A 27,560-nucleotide genomic window follows, 5' to 3' on the forward strand; every position below is an offset into this window, starting at 1 on the left:
AAAATGCAGAGTGTGCATGACTGGTTTGGTCGGCCCTGAGGCCGACCAAACAGTCAGCCCCCACAACAATGGGCCCGCCCACCCACCTGCCCCCAACCAAATCCTGCCTTCTGCTTTCTCGCAGTGCCAGAAGCAGAAGTAAAAAACGGTATTTAAAATACCATTTTATGTTTCAGTTTCTCGCACTCTGAGAAAACAGTGGGGTGACGCTCCTCCGCCCATGTGGAGGAACCGCCCCTGGAGCTTTACGTAATTGAAAGACAGTGTTGATTTAACGGCGGCGTTCGACTGTGTCAGATTTTAGAGAGCATGGGCATGGATGTTTTAAGAATTACTTTTCTGAGGCAGCTCTATTCAGGGGCTAGGGCGAAGGTTCGGTACGGGATAGGCGGCGAATGCACAAGGCACTTTAATGTGTTGAGGGGAGTCAGGCAAGGCTGCATCCCTGCTCCGTTCCTCTTCACACTATATATTAACAATCTAGAAACTATTTTAGTTAAGGAGTGTAGGGATCTGCCGACAGCCGCCAAGCGCCCTATCCCTGCACTCCTAAACGCGGATGGTGCGGTTTTTAATGGCCCGCACGCCGCTCGGTTTACAAAGGGTTGTTAACTCTTTCTCTAACTTTATGTCAAATCTGGGGCTTAGGTTTAATTGTTCTACAACTTTTACAATGAACTGTGGGGCGGGCTCCATTAAGAAGACCAACACCCTTTTTATAGATTCAAATCCCATTGAGTGTACTAAAACATTCTCCTATCTGGGGATTTTATTTGACTGGTCAGGATCCTGTACACAAGCAGTTAAAACTAGATGGCTGTTGTTTACCAAGTTGCTGATGGCACTCATGAACTTTAGTCGTAAATTAGGTAGAAGCCCTCCTGTGGAAATGCTTCGGATCTATAATGCTAAGTGTGTGGCACTAGCCACATATGGAGCTAGACTCTACGGCCACGCTGCGGTAAATGCCCTGCAGTTTGCGGAAAATTAGTTTTTTAAGTTTCTCCTGGCTGTTCCGGATAGTACCTCAAATGATATTTGTCATTCGAAACTGGGCATGCAATACCTGGAAGACCTGATTAAGATTGAGCCTGTTCTCTTATGGCACAGAATTTGGACCACAGATGAAATTGCTTTTAACCGTCACATTTTAACTGATGCTTTAGAGCTGGATGGGGCCAAACACATCAGATGGCTAGAATATGTTAAAATGTTCTTAATTAAACTTGGTCATAGAGAATATTTCACTGAGCCATATACTATGTTTAATGTGTCTAGGAAACGTTGTAAAGCTAGCTGTATAGGTTATTTGGTTAACATTAGAGTTTTAAACTAAATGAAAAAATCAAGTGTCCAAAAACATCAACTTACACTTCTGACATCCAGTACACAGCCATACATTTCTTTAACTATTGGTGATTATGACCGGTTCCTGTGACACTTTTCAGACTGAATATCCTTTATAGATCCCTAAGTTTTCCAGAACTAAATGATTGGTTCAAAGATTTATATAGTTGCCCATGTGATGATGTCACTCAGTCAACTATTCACATATTATTTTTCTGTTGATACTATGTCATACCGAGAAGGAGATGGATCATCCCTGTATTGCAGAAATGTGGCTTGAGCCAATGTCGCCCTGCACTATTGGCTTTGCAATGTCTGGATGAAGTATATATCATTGCTGCTGTTACAGCTTTTTTTTTGTAATGTCTTTAATTACCGTAAATCCATGATTATGTGATCTGTTTTATCTAAGTATTCAATATTTGTACAATGCAGCTATGACATAATTTTGCACTATAATGGAGTTTTTATACTTTGTCAACTGTACTGTGCTTTTATGGTTATTTTTATGATAACCGAATAAAGAGCTTTTAATTGAATTGAATTGAAAGACAGTGTGCCCATTTAGAGTTTGGCCTCTACAATTCCAGGGTTTACCAACCCCATTTAGGGGTGGCAAACCACTTGGTTACTGCCTGAGTACATTCACTGATGATTGCCGGTGACTCAGGCACACTGACAATTGCCCCCCGCCCCTATTTAGGGCTGGTCAACCATCACTAAATATTTCTATATGTGTCAGAAATGTGAGGCAACCTCCCACTTTGAGAGTTTGAACTTTAAACATGGTGCACCCTCAGCAATCCTGCAGAGCTGTGAGGGGATTTGCTCCAGCAAATTTCCCCTTCATGGCACAGCGATCAACGGAGGAGGCTACCTAACTGACCTGAAGTGTAAATAAGCATTGGAGAAGCCAAGATGTTTCATCTGTAAGACTGGCTTTGCCAATGTTTTAGCCATTGTGTATAGTATAGTGTATAGTATGGCTAAAAAAAAAAAAGGAAAAAGGCCCAACGACACGGATGGTGCCTCAGTTTGTAGGTGCACGCATTAGTTCATCAGAGACACAGGAATTTGCTTTATTTAATGATACAAGATGGATTGGTAAATTAAAACAACACTTAATGCGGTAACAGTCTTTTCAAACGTAATGCAAAAAGCTCTCTCTTTTAAAGAAATAAACAGAAGATTGGGTTGAGGAGGGGATGGGTTGTGAAGCAACACGGTGTGGGTGTTGAATCAATAAAATGGGCGAGGAAGAAGAGGGAGCGAACATGTGTGAAAGAGAACAGCGCGGGGGACAAGCACATGGGCGAGAAAGGACAACACTAGTGCGGGTTGGGAAAAAGATGTTGAGAGAGGGAATCCCACAAGTGAGACAGCTGGAAAACATATGTACCATATTGAAGTGTTTAAACAAAAATGTAGCACCCTAAAACCAAGCACAGGAAGCATATAAGCCAGCCAATCAAATAGAGGGTAAAGAAGTTATGCTTCAGGGGTACGACAAACACAAGATGGACAGGCTGAAACAAGGAAAACCATCCAGTAGAAAGCTAGAAAATAAGAGTGAAAGTAAAATCAACCAGTGGTAAAATATGGGCGGGCTTTGAGCCCCTGTATATTCTTGTTCAGCCCACAATATGTCTCTTGAAATTAGAGAGTGTGTGCTCTCTGGTAGGCTTAACCTAAAAATGGAATCACACCTGCAGCACTGCAGTTAGCGGCCTGCTCCCTTCTTCGGTGCTTTACAAACTAAAACATCTGCCATACTACTAGAGTGGAGCAGCCTGATGATACTGTCAAGACTTAGAAACACTGATCCCACCTTCCTCTGAAAGACTATAAAATACAAACCAGTGGGTTTGGATTATTTTAACTGACCAGCATGTAGATAAATGTGCACCTTGGGTATGTTATTGGTTTGCTTTGTTTGTAATGGGTTTTTGGTTATATGACATGTGCGTGTAGCTTAATGTACAGAGGTATGAACGATTAACACAAGGCATATGGAAAAATCAGACACAATATTTACGTTTTTGATCAACCAAAATGTTGTGATGCAAAAGTTGAAAGAACTTGGGGCTGGATGTGTGAAGCATTTTTGCAGTCGCAGGTAGCCCGATTCACAGAATCTGGCCGTGTGAGACAACAAAAACGCTTATTCTGATATACGAAGCCCAAATTGCAATTCAGTAACTTGGTGCAGAATTTCAATTTGGGCTTTACGAGTCTGTATTTGGAAGGGGCATGTTGTGGGAATTACTTCCTAATACCGAATTGCAGCATTATGTACGAATGTTTTGAGACCGATGTAGGTAAAACCCATTTACCGATTTTAAAATACCGATTCATACCGAATCGGTATATTGAAATCGTAAAATGATATGTAGGGAAAAAATTTCGGAAAATTACCGAATCGGTAACAATCGGTATCGTGGTTCGATACCTACCGAATCAGTATTCGCCGAATCGGTAAGTACCGAATCGGCGATTACCGAATCGGCAAATACCGATTCGGTAATTGCAATACTCCCCCGTGGGCCAAATGGCCCATGGGAATGCATTGTAAATACCAATTCGGTATTTACCGAATCGGTATTCGTCGAATCGGCAAATACCGATTCGGTAAATACCGAATCGGCGAGCAAGTAAAAGTGAAACTAATGACAACAGCCAATGAGGTGGAAGCACCCTCCCCCACCCTAGCAGGGAGTGGCTACCCAGGCAGGTGCAACTCATTAGAACTTTCTGGAGAGGCAGCCTGAGCTGAGCATTCACAGTGAGCAGCAGTGGTAGCACTATCCTGAACTGTGTGGAAATTGCAAGCAGCTCTGAGAGCCAGAAGAATGAGCGCAAGCGCAAGGCCAAGTTCAGCACCAAGGAGCTGCAAGTGTTGGTGGAGGAGGTGGTGAGGGTCCACAGGCAGCTGTTTGGGAGGCTGTCCCTCACAGTCCCAGAGAGCACCAAGAGGAACCTGTGAATTGCAATCGGTGGGAGGGTGAACGCAGTTGGTGTCACCCCCAGGAGCCTGGACGACCTCAAGAAGAGGTTTTATGACATTCGCAGCCTCACCAAGAGGAAACTGGCCGAGCTGCACAAGCAGGCAGGAATAACAGGTGGAGGCAGGAACCCGGCGCCACCCCTCACTGACCTTGAGGAACTTGTGTCCACGACAATTGAGAGCGAGAGTGTGCTGGGAGTTGGGGACCTGGACAGCTCATCCAGAGCCAAATCAAAAAATAAGAAGCATGCGCAGCATGACACACCCTACCAGACACCTCCCCTTTAGCCCCAATGCACAGCCAAACCCCAGCCCAGTACTGCTAGCAACATACATGAGCAATGCATCATGATACATGTAGTCAGCTTAAGTAGTAACAAATGCCAGTGCACATTCAAATGAAATGCACCTAGAAAATGAATCAGAGTATTGAAAATGAAATGTGCAATGCTTTTATTGTAGTGACTGTAAGACATTTGCACTCAGTTCACTAATGCTTCTTTATACCTAGGGGCACCATCAGGCAGTGGAGCAGCGGCTACACAAGCTCCAGCTCCAGCACCATCAGACAGTGCGGTGGCAGGGCCAAGCAGCATTGTACCATCACAGGAGGAGGAGGAGGAGAACAGCAGTGCCGTGTGCAATGAGGATGACACAGGACATACCCTCTCATTTCCACACTGTCACTAATGCCCCCATTGCAGTTCTCACCGGAAATTTCACCCACACAGACCCACCCAGCACCCGCCACATCTCCTGCCAGGAGGATCACCGTTGCACCATTGAACATCATGGAGGGAGCAACGGCTCAGGCTCCTGCACCCACCCCTGCAACACCCGTGGCACACCAGCCCACACAGCAGGCCAGCAGCAATCGGCGCAGGCCACGCACATCCAGCCCTGCTTCACCAGCACGGGAGAGCAGTGTATTCCACGGACTGGAGGGGAGTATGGTCCGGATCCAAAGGATGCAGGCCAAGTCGATGCTGGCTTGCCAGCGCCAATTGCGGCAGCACAACCTGCACATGGGGGAGATGACAAAGGGGTTTAAGAGTTTCGTTGAGAGCAACAAGGAAATAGCTACTGGACTGGGGCGCATGACTACTGCCATTACCCAGCTATGCAGTAAGATGGAAGAGCACGAGCACTGTAGGCGCAGGGATGCCCGCGTGCAAAACCGGGCAATGAACCGCCTTGCAGCAGCAACCGCCCAGCTATGCCGCCGAGGGGCTAACATGGAGGACTGCCTCACCCAGAACACTTCTGAGGTGACCAGGGGCATGGCCCGCATCACCACTGCCATGGAGGCACTAATTATATCAAACACGATGGTGAATCCTGCCCTGGACGTGGGCGAGGCTGGGGACACCAGCAGCCGCAGCAGCCCGGCCAGTGCTGTATCTGAGCCGCGCCGGAGCAGCAGGCGCTCCGCTGAGGCAGCCGGACACACAGAAGGGGGTGAGCCACATCCAAGTGGGTCAGCTAAGCGCAGCAAGAAGTAAGACTGCCAGGGTGGGTGAGGCAACCCGGACAATTTACATTCCCCACCTATTCTGTTATTGTTTAATTTGTTGCACATCAGTGCAGTAATGTTGTGCCAACATTATTAAATTTATTTTTTTTCCACATCCATTGACATGTCTGTGCATCTGTACTCACTCAGAAATAGTTGTCTGTTATCTCCTCACGTCTGAACCTGCCATCAGTTGGTGTAGACACTCCGGCAGGTTGTGTTTGTGGCACAGCAATGTCATCGTCAGGGTCCTCGTAGTCAGATAACTCTACCTCTGTGCCCTTCTTGACCGCAAGGTTGTGCAACATTGCACAGACAGCAATTATCTAGCAGCAGGTGATGGGGGTATATTGTCTTGCACCTCCGCTCTTGTGCAAGCATCTGGACCTGCTTTTCCAGATGCCGAAGGTCCGTTCTACTACATTCCTTGTGCTTTTGTGCGCACGGTTATACCTCCTTTGGCTGGGTGTTGAGGGGTTGAGGTAGGGGGTGAGAATGAATGAGCGGAGGGCATATGCACTGTCGCCTACAAGAAAAAGGGGTAACATTACTCACATGCATACACTGCTATTTAGGTTATGGGGGTCTGACACTGGGTCTTACCTAGGAGGTATCCTTCACCGAATTCCCCTGCCGTCAACCGTGCATAAATTCCGCTCTTTTGAAAGATGTAGGAGTCATGGGTACTCCCTGGAAATTTTGCTACCACGTCTGTGATTACACACTTGGCATTACAAATCACCTGCACATTTATGGTGTGCCGTGACTTCCGATTGCGGTATACATATTCTGTGGCAGCAGGGGGACAAATCGGAATGTGTGTGCCATCTATGCAGCCAATGATGTGGGGAAATCTTGCCATCTGGTAGAAGTCTGCTTTTGTCTGTACCAGTTCTGCATGGGTTGCAGGGAAGGAAATGTATTGGTCCATCCTGTCAATCATGGCATCAAGGAACTTGTGGAAGAACCGTGACAGGCAGCTCTGGCTCACCCCTCCTACCGAAGCTACTGCACTTTGATAGCTGCCAGACGCCAGCAGGTGTAGGCTGCATAGCACCTGCACGTGCACTGGGATTGCGTGTGCCCTTGGGGTGGGGTGCTGCAACAGGGGTTGGAGGTCCCTTATGAGCTCTAAGATGGTCTCTGGGTCCAGCCTGTACCTCTGTAGGATCTCTGCATCTGTCTGCATGAACAGGGTGATCCGCTGTCTATACACCTGCTCCTCTCTCAGCCATTCCCTCTCTCCATCCTGCTGTAGCCGTAGCCGTCTTGCTATGACATAAAAAGCTGCCATGGTGCAAGCAGAAATGCATTTTGGGTCCTTTTTTATAGGTTGCACCTGGTTACCACCTGATTCCAATCTATGGTAAAAACTGAATCTTAAATACCGATTTTGACGCTTATTCGGTATTTCAGAGCTTTCCTACATCTCAATCTTAAGTTTTTCACACAGATTCGGTTTTATACCGAATCAGTAATTTTACCGATTCGATATCTGTACCGAATCGGTTTATTTTTCCCGATTCTGTGTTTTCCGATTCGGTATTACACCGGTTCGGTGATATTTTCCGATTCCGTATTTTTTACAGATTCGGTTTTGTTACCGATTCGGTATATATTTGCCGAATCGGTGTAATTTCCGATTCGGTAATCTACCGAAAGGGTAACTTTTCCGATTCGGTATTTTTACCGATTCGGGCGGTTTTTGGACTCCTACATCCCGAGGGATTGATACCGGTCGGTAACGGCCGAAAATATCGATTTTCGGCCGTTACCGACCGACCTACATCGGGCCCTAAATGCGGTTGCAAAACATTTGTAATTTAGCGCTGACTCAAAGTTAGTGGTAACCCATTTTCAAATGGGAAGGGGTCCCCAAGGGACTGCACCCTCTTTGAAAATCGTTGGAAAAATATTTTTTAAGAGCAGTCAGTGGTCTAAAGCACCAATGCCTGCTTTTAAAAAATTAAACTTCAAAGTTTCATTTTTTTCTTTTTAAACATATTCAGTTTTCGTCTAACGAAAACGTACAGTGTTTAAAAAAAAAAGATTGCTTTATTTAAAATCAATCACAAACATGGTGGTCTGCTGACCCCAGCCGGCCACCATCCCTATGATTGCAACGAATCCGAGGTGATCACAAATTGCCACCTATCTCATTAGTATTGATGAGATAGAGATCTTTGTGAATCACTAATGACACTCAATAGGATTTCATACATTAGAAATAGCAATTTCATAATTACAATTTACAAAAAAATCGCAATTAGGTAATCACTATGCCTATTTTTGTACATATAGCCTCAAGTCGTCATGTGCAAATTGTGACTGAGTCAGGATTCATTCTGGTAGATGCAAACATGGCTCATTCAAAGCAGCAACGTGGCAGAAGAGGAAAAAAGCATCACCCATCTCAACATGTCGCTACAGGTTACCTGGCATCTACACAATTGAGCTGGCTACGTCTTATCTGTCTTTCTGTGACAGGGAGCGTGCCAGGCTTTCTTGCCAAGCACTCAATAAGCAATGCACCCATCCACACAAAACTATTATTGTTGGTGGTGGATGCAAAACCTCAATGTAAATACATAAAAAGGATCTTAAAGTGAAACAGGTGACATTCTGAGTTTACAGTCAATGCACAGGGATACAGGCACTATTGTAGCCTCTGGCAGGGAGCCTGGCATTGTGAAGGGTGCTCTGCACAGTTTGAACGCATGAGCTGCCATGATCTCCAGTGGGTTAAGAAAGGTTCATGCCTAAAAAAGCGTTCATGGTACAGTTCTTGACAGTGTTGCTAGATGTCTTATAACCATTCCTTTCTTAATCCTGTGGTTGAGAGAACACACACAGAAGAGTAGAGCATGACTGAAAAAACACGGGCCATATTATCAAGAAAGGGCGATACATTATCGCTGCTTTTATCGGCAGGAAACTGCCGCTAAAGCGGCGATAATGCGATTGATAATATGCCCTTGTGAATTCCCATAGAAGCCCAGGTTAACACCAGAACCTGGGCTTCTTTGGGAATTCACAAGGGCATATTATCAAGCCCATTATCGCCGTTTTAGCTGCAGTTTCCTGCCGATAAAAGCAGCGATAATGTATCCTGCTGATAAAAGCGGCGATAATGTATCGCCCTTTCTTGATAATGTGGCCCAAGGACATTTACCGCAGACACGTACTGTGACATCAACTGGTCTTCCTGGAGAATATCGCCAAGTATAAAAGACCACCTAGAAACATGCAATTGACCAGCTGCAATCTTTTCTGCATAAATATGAGTTTGAGATATTAGTCACAAAATTCAAATGGTCAGCAAAAAAAAGCTGCTAATAGTTCATATTGCAAAGGTTTAGTTTTCAGCTTGAGTGGCAACCGCTAGCCCTACTTACTATTAAATGACACCCAGACATGCGTCCAAAGGTTGCATGACCAAACAAATATTTTTGATTTCCTAAACTGGCACCACAATTTTACAACTAGGCCTAAACTAGCATATAACTGTTCCCAGATAGTCCTTATAAATGCAACTATGAAAGGGCCATGACCTGGATAAACACACATATGGAAGCCTGATGGTGCCTTAGGAGCTCACAGTAGCTTCTTGTGGTCATCAACAACTAAACAGTGGCTGACGGTTGCCACCTTAATTGACGATATGACTACCACACTCATCTGAGAGTCCATTTACAAATTAAGGGGACCTTCATTGATGCTCACAAAAGTTTTGTCAAAAATTAGTTTAATTTTTCTCTTTTTTTGCTACTTACATACTAGACCTTGACGTGTACTGGTGGTCTCTAGGGATGTAGATGGTAACTTACAATTCCCATTCATGATATGGAATGTGTACAATAAAATAGAAGAACTCATTCACACTTTAGAGCACCAAGCTGAATATAGACTGATTCAAATGGAAGTTGATTATGAGTAGACGTATCATGAAGGATTACAGAAGCAGATTCTAGGGTGAGAAGATTTGAAAACCACAATATTTTACAAAGGCGAAGGAATGGAATTGATGCCATGATGATCAAGTTATGTGAAATAGAAAAGGATTAACCAAGTTGGGGCACACGGCCTACCAAAAGCTTACAAAGAAGGAATGAACTCCAGACAGGAAACTTTGGCTGTGTGGATTCCAACTAAGGCTTTGTATGACATTTCAAAGAGAATATGAAATTGAGTGAGCACACTGAGTACCATCAAAGCAACCAAAGAGTACCTTCATCTTCAGTGCACTTTGAGACCAGCATAATGTGATAGCTTAATGCACGAGCAAATCCCCACAGCCCATATGGGACATATCTAGAATAAGAATGTAAAAATACTTTGCTAAAGAAACTACAACTCAGGAAGGCTTTCTTGCTTTGATGAAACATACAAAAGGCACAGTTATAACATTTTCCTTTGCTGGTGATTCAAAGATGAAGATCTCCATTAAGAACCAAAATTAATTTTATTCATGACCAAAGAGTCCTGGTAGAGTGGTCAGATTGCTACAGATACCTAAAAAAGCAATGTTCAAAGATCTGCCGCTATAAAAGTACTCACCAGGCTATGTATGAATCCATGTTATGCTCTAATCTATATGAAAGTCTGATCTATATGTCTCTAAGAAGCTAGGGCCAGATGTACTACCCTTTTTTGCGGTCGCAAATGGGAGATCCTCCCTTTGGAGGCTGCAAAAAAGGGGAATAGCATGTACAAATGCTATTTTGCAAGTTACTGACTCGCAAAATAGCATTTGTGACTCTCGCTATTAGGAAGGACATCCCTTCTTAATAGCGAGTCCATATGTTAAGTACTAATGTTTTGCAGCCGCATTTGCGGCTGCAAAACTTTTACAGTTTACCACCTACCTCAAGCAGGTGGTAAACCACTCGCAAAGGGGAAGGGGATGGTAAAATATTTTTTAAGAGCAGGCAATGGTCCTAGAGACCACTGCCTGCCCTTAAAAAATGAAACTGAAAAGTTTGATTTTTTTTTAATGCTTCCCATTTTTCTTTCAAGAAAACGGGCTGCGTTAAAGAAAAAAAAGCTGCTTTATTAAAAAGCAGTCCCAGACATGGTGGTCTGCTGAGCCCAGCAGGCAGGGGCGGTGGGTGACATTTTAAAGTGGTGGGGCGGAAAGTGTTTTGCATACAGCACCGTAGCGAGCGAGCGCAACGAGCGAGCCCGAACCCCAAAAGGGGGATTTGGGGGGGTTACCCCCACGAACATTTTGGAAAAAAAGAAGAAAAATCGTGCATTTTCAAGCAAATTTGAGAAAGCAGGAAGGTTAATAAAGCAATTGTGAAAGTGCAGTTATTACATTAATAGATGGCATAACATAGGGAGATGCCTATTCAGTATAACCACAGAGCTTCATACATTCCGTCCTATTATGCTCAGGTGCTGAATTCAGACTATAAGACTTTCATGGAAATCTCAGCTCTAAGAGTAGAAGAAGTTGCACAGCAGTGTAATGGTTGCCAGGCTCGTTCCGCAGGAGCGTCAGGAACTTGAAGAAAAGTCCACAGTCTTCCCTCAATGCCTTCCGACTCTATTAGACTCTAGAGTAACGAATGGCACGCAAGGGGAAAACAGGGAAACAAAACAAGGAAAGGCGGGGGAAGAAAAACAGATCTTGAGCAAGGGAACTCTTCGTGAATTCTTGAAGAATAGGCACTGGCAGGCTGTAAAGGAAGATGTTACACTCTATTCTTATCTATACCAGAGAGAGTATGAACACACTTGTACATACAACCTACACAGCTTTCAGTCTTGGTTCTAGTAGACAAATGGCAGGTTAACATAGGTTGTACCCCTGTGCAACAGAAGGATAAGATTATGAGCACTATGGTCCAACACAATGTCAGTATATACAATGATAAGGTATGTATGGCTTACCACTCTATTCCCAGAGAGGAGTAAGAGGAGTGCATATTCTTCTGTAGGTTATACGTTCAAAGAATAATCTGCCAGGCGAGAGTGGTCATAAAGGTCACATGAAAGTCTTACAATATACTGAATATAAAAGAGGCAGCGCAACGCACTGTTACCGTGATTCTGGTTGAGCTGAGCTTTATACACACACTTCACATATGTCCACGCAAGTACCCCAAACATAACCTCTTCGTGAATTCTTGAAGAATAGGCAGGCTGTAAAGGAAGATAGATGTTACACTCTATTCTTATCTATACTACAGAGAGTATGAACACACTTGTATATACAACCTACACAGCTTTCAGTCTTGGTTCTAGTAGACAAATGGCAGGTTAACATAGGTTGTACCCCTGTGCAACAGAAGGATACGATTATGAGCACTATATGGTATCAAGGTTTTCGCAAGTTGTCAAGGGGAAAGGTTTGATAGGCAACACAAGCAACGAATCGTTCAACCTGCGGGAGAAAGCTCCAGCCAGTGAACAAAGGTGAGCAAATCAGTGTAGTCTCCAAATAGAACAAACACTACAAAACTTTTAAAAACAGAGACAATAATGCATTTCTTACCTCAATCAGAATTTTTTGTATTCAACCAACAAGTAGCAGCATTCACTTTTTGTAAATGAAATCGGTACGTCTGTCTTTCAGTGTAGCAAACTTGTCAATTACTTTCATGTTGAAGTCCGGTATCTTTTGGACTAGCTTGCTCTCTACAGATAGCATCGACAAAGCATTTAGTCTTTCCTCTAGCATGGTGTTCCTGAGGAATGTCTTTATGCGCTTTAAGGCTAAAAAACATCGCTCAGCTTCTACTGTTGTCATTGGAGTCGTAATCACAATTTTTAGTAAAGTCACTGTCCCTGTAAGTGAGTTTTCCATATGCAGTTTATGAATTAAACTCAGCAAAGTCAAGGCGCTTGTGGCCTTCCGGTACACAGGCATTCCGTAGAGTACAGTCAACTCAGTTCTCAGCTGCTCTTTTTTGAGCATAGGATATGCTTCCACAGCCTGATTCAGAGCACGGTCAGGGAAGGATTCTTCATATTGTGCAAACTCTTTACTTTGCAATAAAGTGGCACTCACCAAATGTTTTGTGAATGAAAAACGTTCTTGTGCCTGCACAATTACAATGTCACATATCTCCTTTCCAATTCGAACCAGAGAGGTGATGTTTTGTCTGCGGTTTGCAAAAATAGACTGCTCCGGCAGTTTGCTCTCTAAATCGTCAACCCCATCTCTCACTTTCATAATCTTTTGTACAAATGCAGATGTATTGGCTTTCACAGAGACAGTATCTGTGTCTTTTCTTTGCAACTGATCGTATAACACATCAACATGACTCATTATGTCATGAAATAAAAACAGTAAGAACTGAAACTCTATCTCTTGTAGTGTTCTAAGAAAGCCATGGGCTTCATTCTGACTTGTGCGATCAAAGTCTTCTCTGCATGATATGGCGACAAAACATTTCTCAAGGCCCTCCCTCTGTTCAAAGATTAAGCTGACTGTACGAATGTGAAAGTTCCAACGAGTTGAGGATCCCCTTGGTACGCTTTTGTCCACAATCTCATGAAGGGCTTCTGTTCTTTTGGGGGAACGTGTGAAGAATGCTGCTATGCCTCTGATATCCTGAAAGAAAACTCGTGTCTCTCTGATCTTTGATACAGCCTGTTGCATAATAAGATTGAGTTGGTGGGTGTAACAGTGCACAAAATGAGCATTAGGGTACACATCTCGAATTCTTTTCTGTACTCAACTAAGGCTTCCACTCACTACGGACGCACCATCATAGCTTTGTGCGATAAGTTTTTGTTTTGGAGGCAGGTCCGGAAAAATTAAGTCCAGTTGACACAGTATAGCTTCAGTGATGGTTGCTGCACTAGAGTCTCTTAAATGCGTGAAGCCATAGAACCTCTCCACCACGTTTCTGTCACTGTCAAGGTACTGAAACACTAACACGGACTGTGTTTTAGTGGCCACATCAGTGGTGTCATCAGCCTGAATAGCCACAAAGTCTGTGTTTCGCAACTCTTGCACGATATGGCTTCTTATAATTTCGAGCATACAGTCAAGGAGTTCATTTTGTATTGTATTAGAGGTGCCCTTAAAGACTGTAGCACGTGCTAAATGTGTTTCCAAATCCTGGTCTATGGTTGACATTAAATCCACTAGGCCTAGGAAGACCCAGGTTTTGAGGAAGTTTCTGATTCGTCATGGCCTCGCAATGCCAGTTCGAAAGCACCACAGAAACGAATGCAATCAATGATCTTGGATAGATTTTGTCTGTTCTTATCAACAGCTTCATTGTGTTTTTGAATGGATTTACGATATGCATCATTTATCTGCTGCTCAATTGGTGCGTCTTCCCCCAACATTCCCAGTCTTGTCAGGTTTTCCAGATGATTTCCTGTGAGCGCATGCTTCTTTATTTTTTCGGAGATGTGCTTCAGGTCAACTAAGCCTTGCCGTGTCCAAGAAAAGTCACCGCCAAACAGCAAGCAGGGGAAGCAGAACAGAGAATTTTTTTATAGGGCACCCTGTAAGCCAATCAGCTTTTTGTACCAGGCATTTGAGAATGTACTTTTTGACATGTTTCCTCTGTCCTGGGAAGTTTGCTGTAGGTTTATTTCAGGCTGATGAGGTCCTAATTGCTTTATCTGTAGTTTTTGTTCAAGTGGCCGTGACTGGAATGACCTTGCAATCAGCTCTTGTACTGTATTCATGATGGTGTGTTGCTGGCCTTACCAATATATATATATATTTTAAAGAAACCTGTCAATAATCAAAGTACAAAGTATAAGATGCAGTGCAATAATATGAAATTTCAGTACAAATACAAATACATCTCCAACAGCTCCCCTTCCCACAAAATGACTGCTAAAATACAGCCGTACTGCCTCCTGCCTCTCTGTGCCATAGTGGTTGCTGGAGGCACTGAGAGAGACACTGCTTGAGGGCCTGGAGAGTGACCAGATACATAGCCCTAACTCCCATGTAAAAAAATATATAGCATCAGTTTCCTTACCTTTAACACTGGTGTTTGCTGGGTTGTAGCCGGGGTCGGGTGAGAGAGCAGCAAAGGAGGTTGGGGTCCTCTTGTTGTTTGCTGATAAACCTGTCAATAATCAAAGTACAACATATAAGGTGCCGTGCAATAATATAAAGAAAAGGATAGTTTTGCGGGTTTGCTGCACAATTTTTAATAGATTTACTTCATTATTTTGTACTTTTACACTTCTTAACACTGTCTGGGCATTGGGTGCACCTCAGTAATACTGTTCAATTCCCAAATATAACAATAAACAACAGAAAGGTGACCGCGCAAAAGTCCTACCACTGCGAGGAATCACGTGCAGATGCGTTTTTAGTAACTTTGGAACTGTTTTACCTAGAAACAAATATTTCTTGGTCAAACTCTGCCGATTATGTAACAGATGATGGATTATGAGGCAAATGGAGCAAATCTATAAATATGCTACCATTGCTGCGGCCGCACAGTCACATAATTCCAGTGGGTTGTCAGTTAGCAGGCCCCACTGTAAGTGAACCACACTTCAAGTGGAATCTCTAACGTTCATGCACCCATCTCTGCAATTCAGTACTGCCACCATATCAAGTGTGGCCCCCTCGAACCTTGAGTCTTCGGTTCAGAACTTTGATAGGCATGTAAGATGCTAAGAAGCACAACATCTGCCTGACTATGAAATGCAGCCATGTTTCTGACTGTGTTAGCTGCACGTTTACAGAGGAGCTGGCGCAGCCCCATCTCTTTGCATTCCTGAGAAGTGATACCAATGAAATTACCAATTTAGTAATTAAAAGTAAAGCATGCCTGGTGATTAAAAATTCGTACATACGATTAAAACAGTAATTGCTACCAGAAACGTTTTTCCTGTTACTAATCACTGAATTAATGTTGAACTTTTCCATGGTTCCTCGAGCTTACACAGCCAGAGAGGAGCAACGTCAGAGATTGAATGGTATAGATAGAGCCGTCAATGTGAAAATAATTAGAAACAAATCAAGCAAGGAAAAGAGGAACAGAGAAAAGCAGGAAGGATGGAGGGAAGAGAAACAGGGAAATTTCAAGAGACAAAAGGAATCGGAGGGACCGAGGGAGCATAGGGGGGGAAAGGATATGCAGTCTTCATGCACTACCCCCTGCCATCTACCTAATGGCAGCTGCAGACAGAGCCATTTACACTCCACTATATTAGTAAGGGAAATGTATAAACTGTTCAACCCTTAACTTATGGCAGAGGTATTCAATTCTGCACCAACTCTGTCTCTCGGTCGACAGATCTTTGCCATGGTGTTAGAATGGAGCACAAATCAAAATTCATCAATTTCCAGCAGTTTAGAGGTGACTCAATGATGATAGGTTTGGTATAGTTTTATATCTCATTAACAGATTAGCAACAGTTTTTGTCTTTTAATCAAATATATCCAGTTACAGAAATATCAAGAAAAATGTATTTAGAAGCAGCAAGGAAAATAACAGTGCACTGCATACAGGAAATAGTCCTATCTTAATCTGAAAGGACTAACCTAGCCTAGCATCAAAACCCTAAAGAGTTCCTTTTGGAAAAGTACAAGGGTTCAGCACAATGGAAAGCACATCTCTCATTAAGAGCAGTTCTGGCAACTCAGTCGAGTACCCCAACAGTTGCAGTAGTAACCGTTAATCCAAGTTAAAAGGAAATTAATCACAGCAGTAGCTGTGATTTAGCATAAAGAAATAACGTCTCCTCATGAATGTTAAGGAAAACAAGACAATTCTCCAGCAGTAGCTTACAGTAATTCACGAAAGCACACAAAGGTACTAAAGGGCAAAGCAGGGTAGGTGTGCATAGAATGCATTAACTTTCTAACTAGGAACACGTACAATATAGAAAGCACAAAACATATTTGTTCAATGTCCCACTTTTCAATACACTAGTCTAATAAATTAAACATTTTCTGTTCTCAATGTCCTGGTTAGATCATGAGAAACATTTTCTTCAATAAGCCTTAATTTTACTAAACGTTTTATGTATTATAGTACATAGCATGGTGACTTGATTTATTATGATGACATCATATGGTGTGGGGAAAGAAAGAAACAGCACATTTTCTGACAATGACACCTTCTACAGTTAAATACTAGACTAAATCAGTAGTTTTAAAAGGCATTTTTTTATTAATGGGAATGAGAAGGTAGAGCAAGTAGGAGGAAGAAAGAAAACATGACACCTAGTCATGTAAGCACTATGAAAATGGGAGCTTTCTGCTGAACCATAAACTGCACATTAGTTTTTACACATTTAAAACATGCACATATTCCTACAGTTTGTTTTTGTTAAACATGCTCTACGTTATTATCTAGGGACATTTTAACATCCGTGTAAGGTTAATATTGTCTAAATGTTTCAGCTCTAACACAGCTTATCCCATCCTGGCACTTCTGCATGAAAAATAGGCTGCACAGCAGGCTTTCACCAGGCCGGCCATTGATTAGCTGAATGCCTCTGGCTCCTTTATAATGCAAGATGCCAATGACCTTTCCGGGGAGACAGACAGAGGCCACGTGCCGCCCTGTGAGAGAGCTGTCTCTCAATGTTACACGTTCTTTGCAGTAGGCACATTAACCCTCTGTGCTACATTAGTTAAATCAAAGCTGCCACTGAACAAAACTCTCATGCTCTCCAGCAGGTACATTAAATGTAAATGTAGTATACTTGTAAAGCGCACAGCTGCCCCAGCAACGGGGCGTCCCGGCGCTGTATAACTCTGGGGAACCCGTCCTGGCTTTCCCTGTGGGATGGTCCCTTGCTGGGAGTCCCCAAGGTGGAGCCAGGCATCCCCGGAATTGGTGGGGCCGTTGTGGAGATTAGGCAAGCTAATGCCCAGAGTTGCCGAGTGGAACCCCTGATTAGAGTAAGCACCGAAGTGAGAATTATCGAGTCCGCTGACCAAGGTCCACGACCCTGCCGCGTCGGGAATTGAACCCTGGTCCCGGGCTGACTTCTGCTCTCAGGCCTGCTGCCTCTAACCAGTGAGCCACACTACTCCACTAATTAATCACTGGCATTCTCTTGACACTTTTATTGTTGCTGGAAAGCTGTTAATTATACAAGAAATGTTTTTGTGCTTTTAAAACTGTTGCCTACCGACCCCCTGGGAATGTGTCACGGACCCCTGGGGGTCCGCGGACCACAGTTTGGGAAACACTGTCCTAGACCACAAGGCTTCAGGCTGTTGGGGGAGGCGGGGCTAGGAGCGCTGGAAGGATGTTCTGTACTGCAGGCAAAATGATATTTTGCTGCTGGAGTACTCTCCGTCAACTAATTCAAAAAATTGTTTCTGCATTATTCTTCGATTGTGGCACCTGGCATTATATAGGCACCAGTCTTTGTTTGATCCTGACACAAAGGAATACTCAGGGTTGCTGTGCGAAGAATAAACAAAACATCTTTAGCCACTTCAGAAGGGTTTCGAAAAACCAATTTGCATTTTGTCAAAGCGCCTCGCAAAATTCTGCTTTTTTGAAAGGATAACTGAACAGCACTGCAATGTTTTAAATGTAAAATATGCTAATTGGTGCCTATAAACTTTACCAATGACTATCATTTTTCATCACATTTCTTGGACACAAAGGGCCTTATTCACAAAGGGAACTTAGAATTTGAGTAAATTGCACTTTTGAGTTAGTTAGTCACTTTTTAGCTATTCCAAAATCTGAGAGTAAATGTACTCAACCAAATCGAACGACCGAAGCAATTTAAATACTGAAGAGCCTAATCACAAACGTAACTTACACTTTGGAGTAATTTACACATGTCATTTACTCTTTTGAGTAACTTTAGCACCTTTGGCTGTTCACAAAATGTAAGTGTACAGTTACTCAAAAGAGCAAGGGTAAATTGTATGTGTATGTTTCTCATAAGTGCATAAACTTCACAAAAGTTTGCCAGAAGTGTGCCTGGAAAAATACGACTTGTAGGTTCTGGAACAGACTTCTGTGACTTCTGGAAACATTTGAAAATTCCTGAAAATCATCCATTTGAATGAGGAATTCCAAATGCACACACATTAAGATGCAAGATGCAAGTTTCTTTAACTTGCGTTTCGACGTCCCTTACATCCATTTCTTTTATGCTCCGCCTCCTGGTGAGAACAAAATAAATAAAATGGGGCATGATGATCCTGTCTGCTGCTGACATTGCCGTCACAAGAACATTGTCTTCTCATTTTATCTGCCTCGTAATGTGTCCAATTCTAGTCTATATTCAAAGACCTAATACACATAAATAAGGTTTTGTTTTCCCCGGATACAACTTTCCTGCACGGGAATCTACTCCGCCCCAGTGGGTGGTACGTGGTAAGGGCACTGACGGGGGTTTTGAGGGCATAGGACAGAAGCTGTAGAAGGGAAAGGGTAGGCTGACATGAGCTGGGTGGGCCCTGACACTTCTATGTACATCTTGTATGGCCGTATTGGTGGTACGGGAAAATGATCTTGTTGAGCCTGGAGCCATGGAACCTGCAAGGACAGGGCGGGTGGGGATCGAGACCTACGGGGCGATGGGGGTGGGGGTGCGGATTTTGGAGACCTTTCTGTCCGGAGATGGGGATACTAGGCAAGGTTGCGTTGTGCGGGCTATAAGCAGGGGCGCATGACTTTAGGTGCGAGCAAGAGCGGCTTGGTGGCATCGTGATCGTGCCTGCTTAATTAGGGGTGTTCATGGGACTGTCGTGCCCACTATGGTTCTAAAGTGGCATGGGATTGACCTCACGTGAAGGGTTGGGCAGGGCTTGACCAGGCTTGGGCAAAAGCGGAGGGACGCGACAGGTGGCCCCCAAAATGACCCTGATGAGGATGTAGTGGACTTCTCTGCGGGTTACTCGGGGAGGGGGGCTGAGGTGAACTGCCTCCTCAGCGAAGATCCCAGTATTCTGTGTTTGGGGTGATCGGCGCGATGTGCAAATACTAGCCTGTCAGTCTAGGTTTGACGTGGTTTGATTACTGGTTGGCAAAGTATGTCCACTCAGTTCGTACACTCACCAGAGTAACAGCATGTGAGTGAAAACTATTGAAAAGCAATTCTACACATTTCTCAGTGACGTGACGAGCCAACCAGCTTTTCACAGGCCTGCCTGGCCTGCTCCGCCCAAGTGCGACCTGGCTGCACACCGTCACCTACTTTTTTCGAAGTCAGTCAGCCCGCCGGCGACTCGGACTCGATGGATTGATGAATGACGAGACGACGATTGACGATTCTCTCCGTTCTGTCGACTCAAATAATTGCACAATGTCTCTCTCTCAGTCTCTCTCTACGCTGCTCACATGGCGAGTCGCGATGAGACAGAGAGAGCCCCCGCCCCCACTTGCAACTTAAGAGCAAACGTCCCGGCGCGCACCGCGCACGTCCCCGTCTCCCCGAATCGGAATGGCCATGGCCAATCACTGAATGGCTTCACATGCTGAAGTCACAGTGATTGGCCATGATTATAGTGCGCGGCCTGAGCCAGTGTGCCACCACCCACGACGCGCGGCATCCAATAGTGGATTGCCTGTCCTTCAGCGCGGTGGACCAGCCAATCCTGGCGCTGCATAAGAGCCAGGATTGGCTAGGGGGGCACACAGACTCCTCGCCCTGGCGCGGCGCCTTCTCAATCAACGGGTTAAAGACGCACCCCCCCTGGGCCCCTTCTTCGGTCCCTGCTGGTCAATTCAATTGACAGTAACGCGCATGCGCGGGCAAGTTTCTGCCCTGAATGCCTCATGCGCAATTTCCAACTCGAGTCGCAGGTGTTTGTTGTTATGAATGTTGTTACCCAGGTTACCAGGCCAGCCCCACCCCCTGCGCACTCCCGATAACATCGTGTCTATCCCGATTCCGAAGCGCTGTGCTGCGCTTCATTTTAGATGCTCTGACTCTGAGTTGTCGCAGCCACAGGTGCGTCCACCAGGCTTAGTGGGGCTTAGTGGGGCTACGCCCCTACGCCCCAATGGACGCACCGCGGCTGCCAGCAGGCCACCATCCATGGGAGGGCTGGTATTCCCAATGGGCTGGGCTCACAAATTGAGAGAGGCTCATTAATATGCTGCTGTGGCATCACCAAGCATATTACGATTGTTATTATGGAAGCTTGCTGGAATTAGGATATAGACATGGGGGTCTACTGACCCCAGGAGGACACCATCCCTGTTGCAACCTACTTCATTAGTATATATGAGGTAGCTCTATTTGCTACGCAATAATCATTTCTAATGAAACTCCAACGAGTTTCATACATTTCAAACAACAATTTCCTAATTGTGATTTGCAGAAAACCACAATTAGGTTATCATTATTCCTATTTTTGCTCATCTGGCCCCAAATCTTCAAGTGCAAATTGTGACTGAGCAAGGATCCAATTTGGTAGACACAAACATAGCTCAATCAAAGTGGCAACGTGGCAGAAGAGGAAAAATATATCTCACTATACTCAACATGTCGCTAAAACTCCTCTGTATCTTCACAATGGAGCTGGCTACGTCTTATCTCTCTTTCTTCGAAATAGAGCTTGCCAGGCTTTCTTGCCAAGCACTCTTTAAGCAATGTACCCATCCACACAAAACTATTATTGTTCGTGGTGGGTTTGTTGACCAGGCAGGAGCCAGAAGTAAAAACATGCATCCAATGTAAAATTATAAACAAAGAATCCTAAGGTGAAACTGATGACATTATGAGTTGACAGTCAATGCACAGAGATACAGTCACTATTGTAGCCTCTGGAAGGGAGCCTGGCATCATGATGGATGACCTGCCATGATCTTCAGCTGGGTGGAGGAAAGGTCATATCTACAAAAGAGGTTCATGGTACCGTTCTCTACAGTGTAGTCCGACGTCTCCTCACCTTCACTTTCCTAATCCTGTGGCTGAGTGAATACATACAGAACAGTAAATTTCCAGAAGAAACACTCTACCTTTCCTGCAGACACTGACTGTGACATCGACTGGTCTTCCTGGAGAACATGGCAAAGTATTAAAAGACCCCCTAGAAACATGCACTTGACCAGCTGCAGTGTTTTCTACATTGATGTGACTTAGTGGCCCTAGCCACAAAATCCAACATGATCTACAAATGGTTAGCAAAAAATGTTACTAGCTCAAACTACACACAGGGTTGCAACGTTACGCCAAACATTTTGCAAAAGTTATCATTTCAGCTTGCATCTTCTATTTGTTGTAACCAGGCATTGAAAGGGGTGACTATTTCGCTCAAAGAGTGAACAATATTTCATAAAATGTTAAAAATAGTGACATAATAAGGCCTCCTTAAATGAGTCTCATGTGCCACAGGACTGGAAGCACGCGATGGTGGTCCCTCTTCTGAAAAAGGCTGGGGCGGACATGTCAAACCTTGCTAACTTCAGACCCATATCCTTGTTGCCTATTCTATCTAAAGTGCTGGAGAGGCATGTGAACACGCAGCTTACTCATCTCGTAGAAAATCAGGGCTTTCTACACCCCTCTCAGTCCGGCTTTCGCGCTCACCATTCTACCGAGACTGCACTACTTGGGGTAACGGAGAGGTTACGACACGGTATCGATCGCGGAGAAACTTCTGCCCTCATCCTTTTGGACTTGAGCGTGGCGTTCGATACCGTTCGATACCATCTTATTGAACTCTCTCCGGTCCCTGGGAATAGATGGCCCTGCACTGGCCTGGTTTGCCTCCTTTTTAAGTGAGCGGCTTTTCCAGGTCTTTTCTGCGAAAGCTACATCTGCGATTTGTCCCTCCGCGTATGGCGTCCCTCAGGGGTCCATTCTCAGCCCTTTATTATTTAATATTTACATCAAACCTCTTGCTTCCATCGCGGAGGACGTTGGGCTGACTATTTTTTCATACGCCAATGACACGCAAATTGTCTTTTCCCTCTCCAGCACTGAAGCCAACAATGTGTCTGGTCTAAAAACCGGATTGTCACTAGTGGCTGAGAAGATGCAGAGGCATCTCCTCAAGCTAAACGGTGACAAGACCAAGATCGTTATTTTGGGGAAACATAAAGATCTTTGGGGCCCGCAACACTGGCCTTGTGCTATGGGTCCCCTTCCTCAACCGGTCTCTGTGGTACGCAACCTTGGATTCCTCATAGATGACAAGCTTTCTATGAGACAACAGGCAACCAAGGTGGCTGCCATCTGTTTTACCACCCTGAGATGGCTCCAGAAAATTCTTTGGATGTTACCTCATGCCACCAGGAGAAGCGTTGTCCAGGCGTTAGTAACATCTCGCCTGGACTATGGTAACGTCCTCTACCTTGGTGCCGATGTTGCGACCATAAATAAACTACAGGTTGTGCAAAACTCATCGGGCCGTCTTCTGTGTAATATCCCGAGGAGATCTTCGGCCACCCAGGCCCTTCGAGATTTACATTGGCTCAAGGTTTCGAGTCGCATCAAATTTAAAGCCTTATGCTACCTTTTTTAAATTAAGCAGGGCTCAGCCCCACTGTATCTTCAGAGTCTTGTTCCATCATATAGACCTAGCCGTACACTAAGATCTTCGGCTAATTGTGATTTTGTCATTCCTAGATTCAAACTTGTGAAGATGGGGGGAAGATCTTTCTCCCATCTAGGCCCCAAATCCTGGAATGCTCTGCCTGCTGCTCTGAAAACTGAGACAAACTTGCTTTGCTTCCGCAAAAAACTGAAAACTTTACTTTTTTAATAGTCTCTTGCTGTCCTAAGCTGTCAATAACGCTGTAGTGTTGTCCATTTTTCTACTCTAGTCTATCCCTTGCGCCGGGAAACCCATTGCGGGTAGCTGTCGCGCATTATAAGTTTTAAATAAATAAATAAATAAATGTGGCAATAATGCGATCAAAACTGCAATATAATTTGGTCCTCTAGGACTCCATAATACCATTCACACCGTATACAAGTCAAAGGTTTCCAACAGTACACATGGGCTCTACATTAAACTTTGGTGGGTAGGCAGGCACAGTCTTCCCAGCCCAGTCTACCAGGCAGAATTAACTGTGATGGCTGCTCCATTTCTCATGAGTGTAGCACAAGTCATTAGATTAAACGCGTTGTAAGTCAATCCATCTAGTGTGTAAACAGGGGATTGAAATGCACCATGATTACATACATATTCTATGTTTCTCATTTCCACATTTCCGAGAATATCTTACTTTTTAACATTATTTGCATGTTATCTCGTTTCCTACTACGATGGTTACATTCCTTTGCCAGCTAAACTTCCTTTGAATATGTATGTAATGATGGTGCATTTCAATCCCCTGCAGTGAAAATAACCAAAGGGGAGGAAAGGTGACTCACATTTGGAGTTATTCTAGAAATACACGAGGGTTTCGTCCTCTCAGCTGGTACGAGACAGGATGGCTGATTGAGGGTAAATACAATGGAGTTATGTGCAATTGGGACATGCCAAATGTGTATTAATTCCAAAAGGCAGGTGGCCAACTGTATGAGTGTTGTGTGTTTTTTATTTTCACAGTTGTGAAGACGATGTATGTCCAATGTAATGGCTTAAAATACGTAACGCCCTGAAGAAATTGCCCAAAATTTGCGTGACAATGAAACATGTCGGCAAGTGGAGTATGGTTGGATAAGTAGTAGCCACACTCACTTTTTTAAGAACCCACAACCAACACGAAGGAGAAAGAATAAAATGTGATATCCGTGTTGTTTGTGTATTTATGTTGTTTTGACGACATATTTGTTGTCTATTTACACTGCACGTATTCACAAACACAATTCTTGTTTGTTTATTGGACACATTTGTTTTGTTTTTGAGCTTGATGGTGCCAATGATGAGATCAGGGCAATCCTGGTGAGTACCTGCCAGGTTCCCGTTGGTGGTGCGCCCGTGAGGCGCCATCTCGCTCTCACACACTTTTTTACTTTGTCTGAGTTTGATCGGGCAATTTTTTAAAAACATGGCACAATGTGGATGTTCCCCCTACCCCATTAATTAAAAGAGGAGAGTTCAGTTGTAATGTTTTGCGACATACGGTACACCATTAAGTATAGAAATCAGTTAGTGCCTGTGGGTCTAGGTCTTTTTGTGGAAATTAAATTGTACATATAAGCAGGCCAAGCTGGGGGCAAATGTGCTGCCCATTGATGTATCAGTAATCTGATGGTACAGTACATCTTCAAATTCGAAAAAAATTCTGTAAGTGCTATCTCTGCACAATCCACAATGAAGTGTTGCGGTGTGAGGAAATTCCATTCCATATTCAAAGGGATCTGTTCCACCACTTGTAGTGTGCGTCTTTGAGGGATGCTCGTATGAAGAGCCTAAATATCCATAGTGATGAAGAGGTCTTCTGAGGCATCAATTTCCAAATCTCTGAGAAGACAGAGTACATCTTTAGTGTCTCGTAGGTATGATCGATATTTTTGTACGATAGGTTTAAGAAACCAATCACAAAATTGCAACAATGGTTCAAGAATTGATCCGATGCCAGACACAATCGGTATTCCAGCTGGGGGTATTTTTCCTTTATGGATTTGCAGCAGGCTGTCAAATTTTGGTATTCTTGGTGAGTCACCCGTCAGAGAATCTGCCTCCTGGTTCGTAATCCAGTCATTACATAAAGCCTCATCCACCATGCCTTTGATCTTTCTGGAGAGGCGGGGTGTGGGGTCGCTGCTATATTTCTCGTAGCTGATGTTATCTGCAAGCAGACGGTTGCATTCTTCCTGATACATTGATTTATTCATCAGGACTATTGCGTCCCCCTTGTCAGCAGGCTTTTTTGTAAGATCATGGTTCCTTTTTAGTTTTTCCAAAGCTAACCGTTCATTCTTTGTGAGATTCTGAAAGCCTTTTTCTTCTCTGAAGTTGATCTCCTGTATATCTCTGAGTACTGCCTCTTCAAATTCTAATATATGACAGTGTATAGTCTGGATTGGTGGTACAAATATAGATATTTTCTTGAGGCTAGTGTTGGTCGGTTACCTCTGGGTGTCAGTATCACCCCAAAGAAATTTTGAAGTTTTATCTTCCTGAAAAATTGCGCCAGTTTGGTGTGTAGCATTAAAGGGTCATTGGTAGGGGTTGGAACAAATCTTAAACCTTTTGATAGGACCGTTTCTTTGTCTTTGGTGAGGGTATAGTTACTCAAATGTAAAATATTGGTTACTGCCGACTGGTCGACGGTCTGTCCCCTCTCCCTCTGCTCCTTGTTCCCATGGCTACCGGAGTTTGATCCTCCCAATTGACCCTGGGGTTCCGTCTTCTAAGTCTTCCTCTTCCCCTGCCCGCGCCACGGTATAAAAAAGGTTGTGGGCTCTGGGCGATGCCAAACGCAGGCGGGAAAAAAGGTTGTTGCCAGAAACCCATCTGAGGCATTGGGGGGTGTACCATTTGTTGATTATAATGTTGTTTCCGTCCCCCTTGGTATCTGTTAGAGCTATCTTCACACCTGCTGCTTCCGTCTGTGATTCTATCATTGCCAGAACTAAAAGTCCAGTTTTGTGGTGCCGCTCTGAAGCGCTGTTGTTTCCTCATGGATTGTGGCTGGACTAATTTGTCATAATGTTCATCAGTCGTTTACGGATATACAGTATCTCTGCTGAATTTTTGTACGTCCTTCTTCAGCTTATTTAATTTCGATTGGGTAAGATAGTCTTGGTATTCTGTGTTGTCTTTATTGATTTCTTCAAGTTTTGTCTTGAAAACAGTTATCTGTACCATAGTTTTTAATCTATTCTCACTCTGTTGGATTTCGACTAGGAGTGCATCAGCCAGTTCCCTGGCGGTGTTAATAATAAGGACTAGCCAGTCCTTTGTGCACTTCCAAGCAATCCTTGACCAATTGATGCTGAACTCTTTGATGTTATGGAACAATCTGGGCTCATTGGTGACTATGAGGCCTCTTGGTGCGCTGTTCTTCCGTAGATATTCGGTCATGAAAGCTCCATGTAAAGCTGTCCGAATTTGTTCTTTTTTCTTGGCAGATAGGGCTTCCCATTCGTCGGTGTTCTGGACAGTGTGGGCTACCACTGTCTCTGCCAGTAATGATGGTGTTCTTAAAATCTCAGTGTAATTCTCCTCATTAAATGCCAGCTCAGTGTCCATTTTTGCATTGTGACACTGTACACACCTTTAAAAGAATTGGTGTGTCTGTTTTACTGAATATATGTATCTCGAGGTTCGAGGTAAAATCGGACAAATGTATCCAAGGTATTTTAGTAAATTTTGTACCAATAGTTGGTATAACCCCAATGGTTTTGTTCCCACAGCAAAAATCTGTACTTAATATGTGACCACGGTAGCCCAGAATGTGTCTGGACTGAGGGAACCAGATGCACGGGGTACCAGGAGCAAGCAGCCTCCAACAAAAATGTTATAACACAATAGAGCTGCTCCCAGTGCTAAGGAACTAAGTGCAATTATTTCAAATTTGTGAGTTCTGGCATCTCACAAAATGTGAAGGACTGGTCTCACACACCACCTGGTGTCATGCTTCATCATTGACCAGTCCTCGCCCTCTAAAAACTTGGTTTGGTAGAGGGCGGGCATACACCTGACGACAGGGATGCACTTCTAAACTAAGTGGGGACCCAGAAGGAAAAGAAAAGTGAGTTAAAAGTCCATTACAGATGTCACATTAAATTTAATATGGCCGGCATCTGTATGGTACCTTAAAATTGTGGTCGGTGTGTAGAGGAAATGATGATCCTCACCCCGAAGTCAAAGGGTCACCATGTTTCTGCCTAGTGGCCCATTTGGGTCCTTGGCATTCATCAGGACCTATA

General features: G+C 44.0%; 1 protein-coding gene across 1 annotated transcript in view; it reads right to left on the minus strand.

The window, feature by feature from the left end:
* LOC144769760 (uncharacterized) overlaps nucleotides 1–26,252 on the minus strand; it is a 58,558-nt gene extending 32,306 nt beyond the window's left edge. The window contains exons 1-2 of the mRNA XM_078653939.1: nucleotides 26,225–26,252; nucleotides 25,349–25,681 (exon numbers count right to left, since the gene is read on the minus strand). Of these exons, the coding sequence (XP_078510065.1) occupies nucleotides 25,349–25,681; nucleotides 26,225–26,252 (361 nt within the window). The remainder of the gene's footprint in view (nucleotides 1–25,348; nucleotides 25,682–26,224) is intronic.
* Between the last annotated feature and the right edge of the window lie 1,308 nt (nucleotides 26,253–27,560).

This window comes from Lissotriton helveticus, chromosome 7, assembly GCF_964261635.1.
Source record: "Lissotriton helveticus chromosome 7, aLisHel1.1, whole genome shotgun sequence".
NCBI lineage: Eukaryota > Metazoa > Chordata > Amphibia > Caudata > Salamandridae > Lissotriton > Lissotriton helveticus.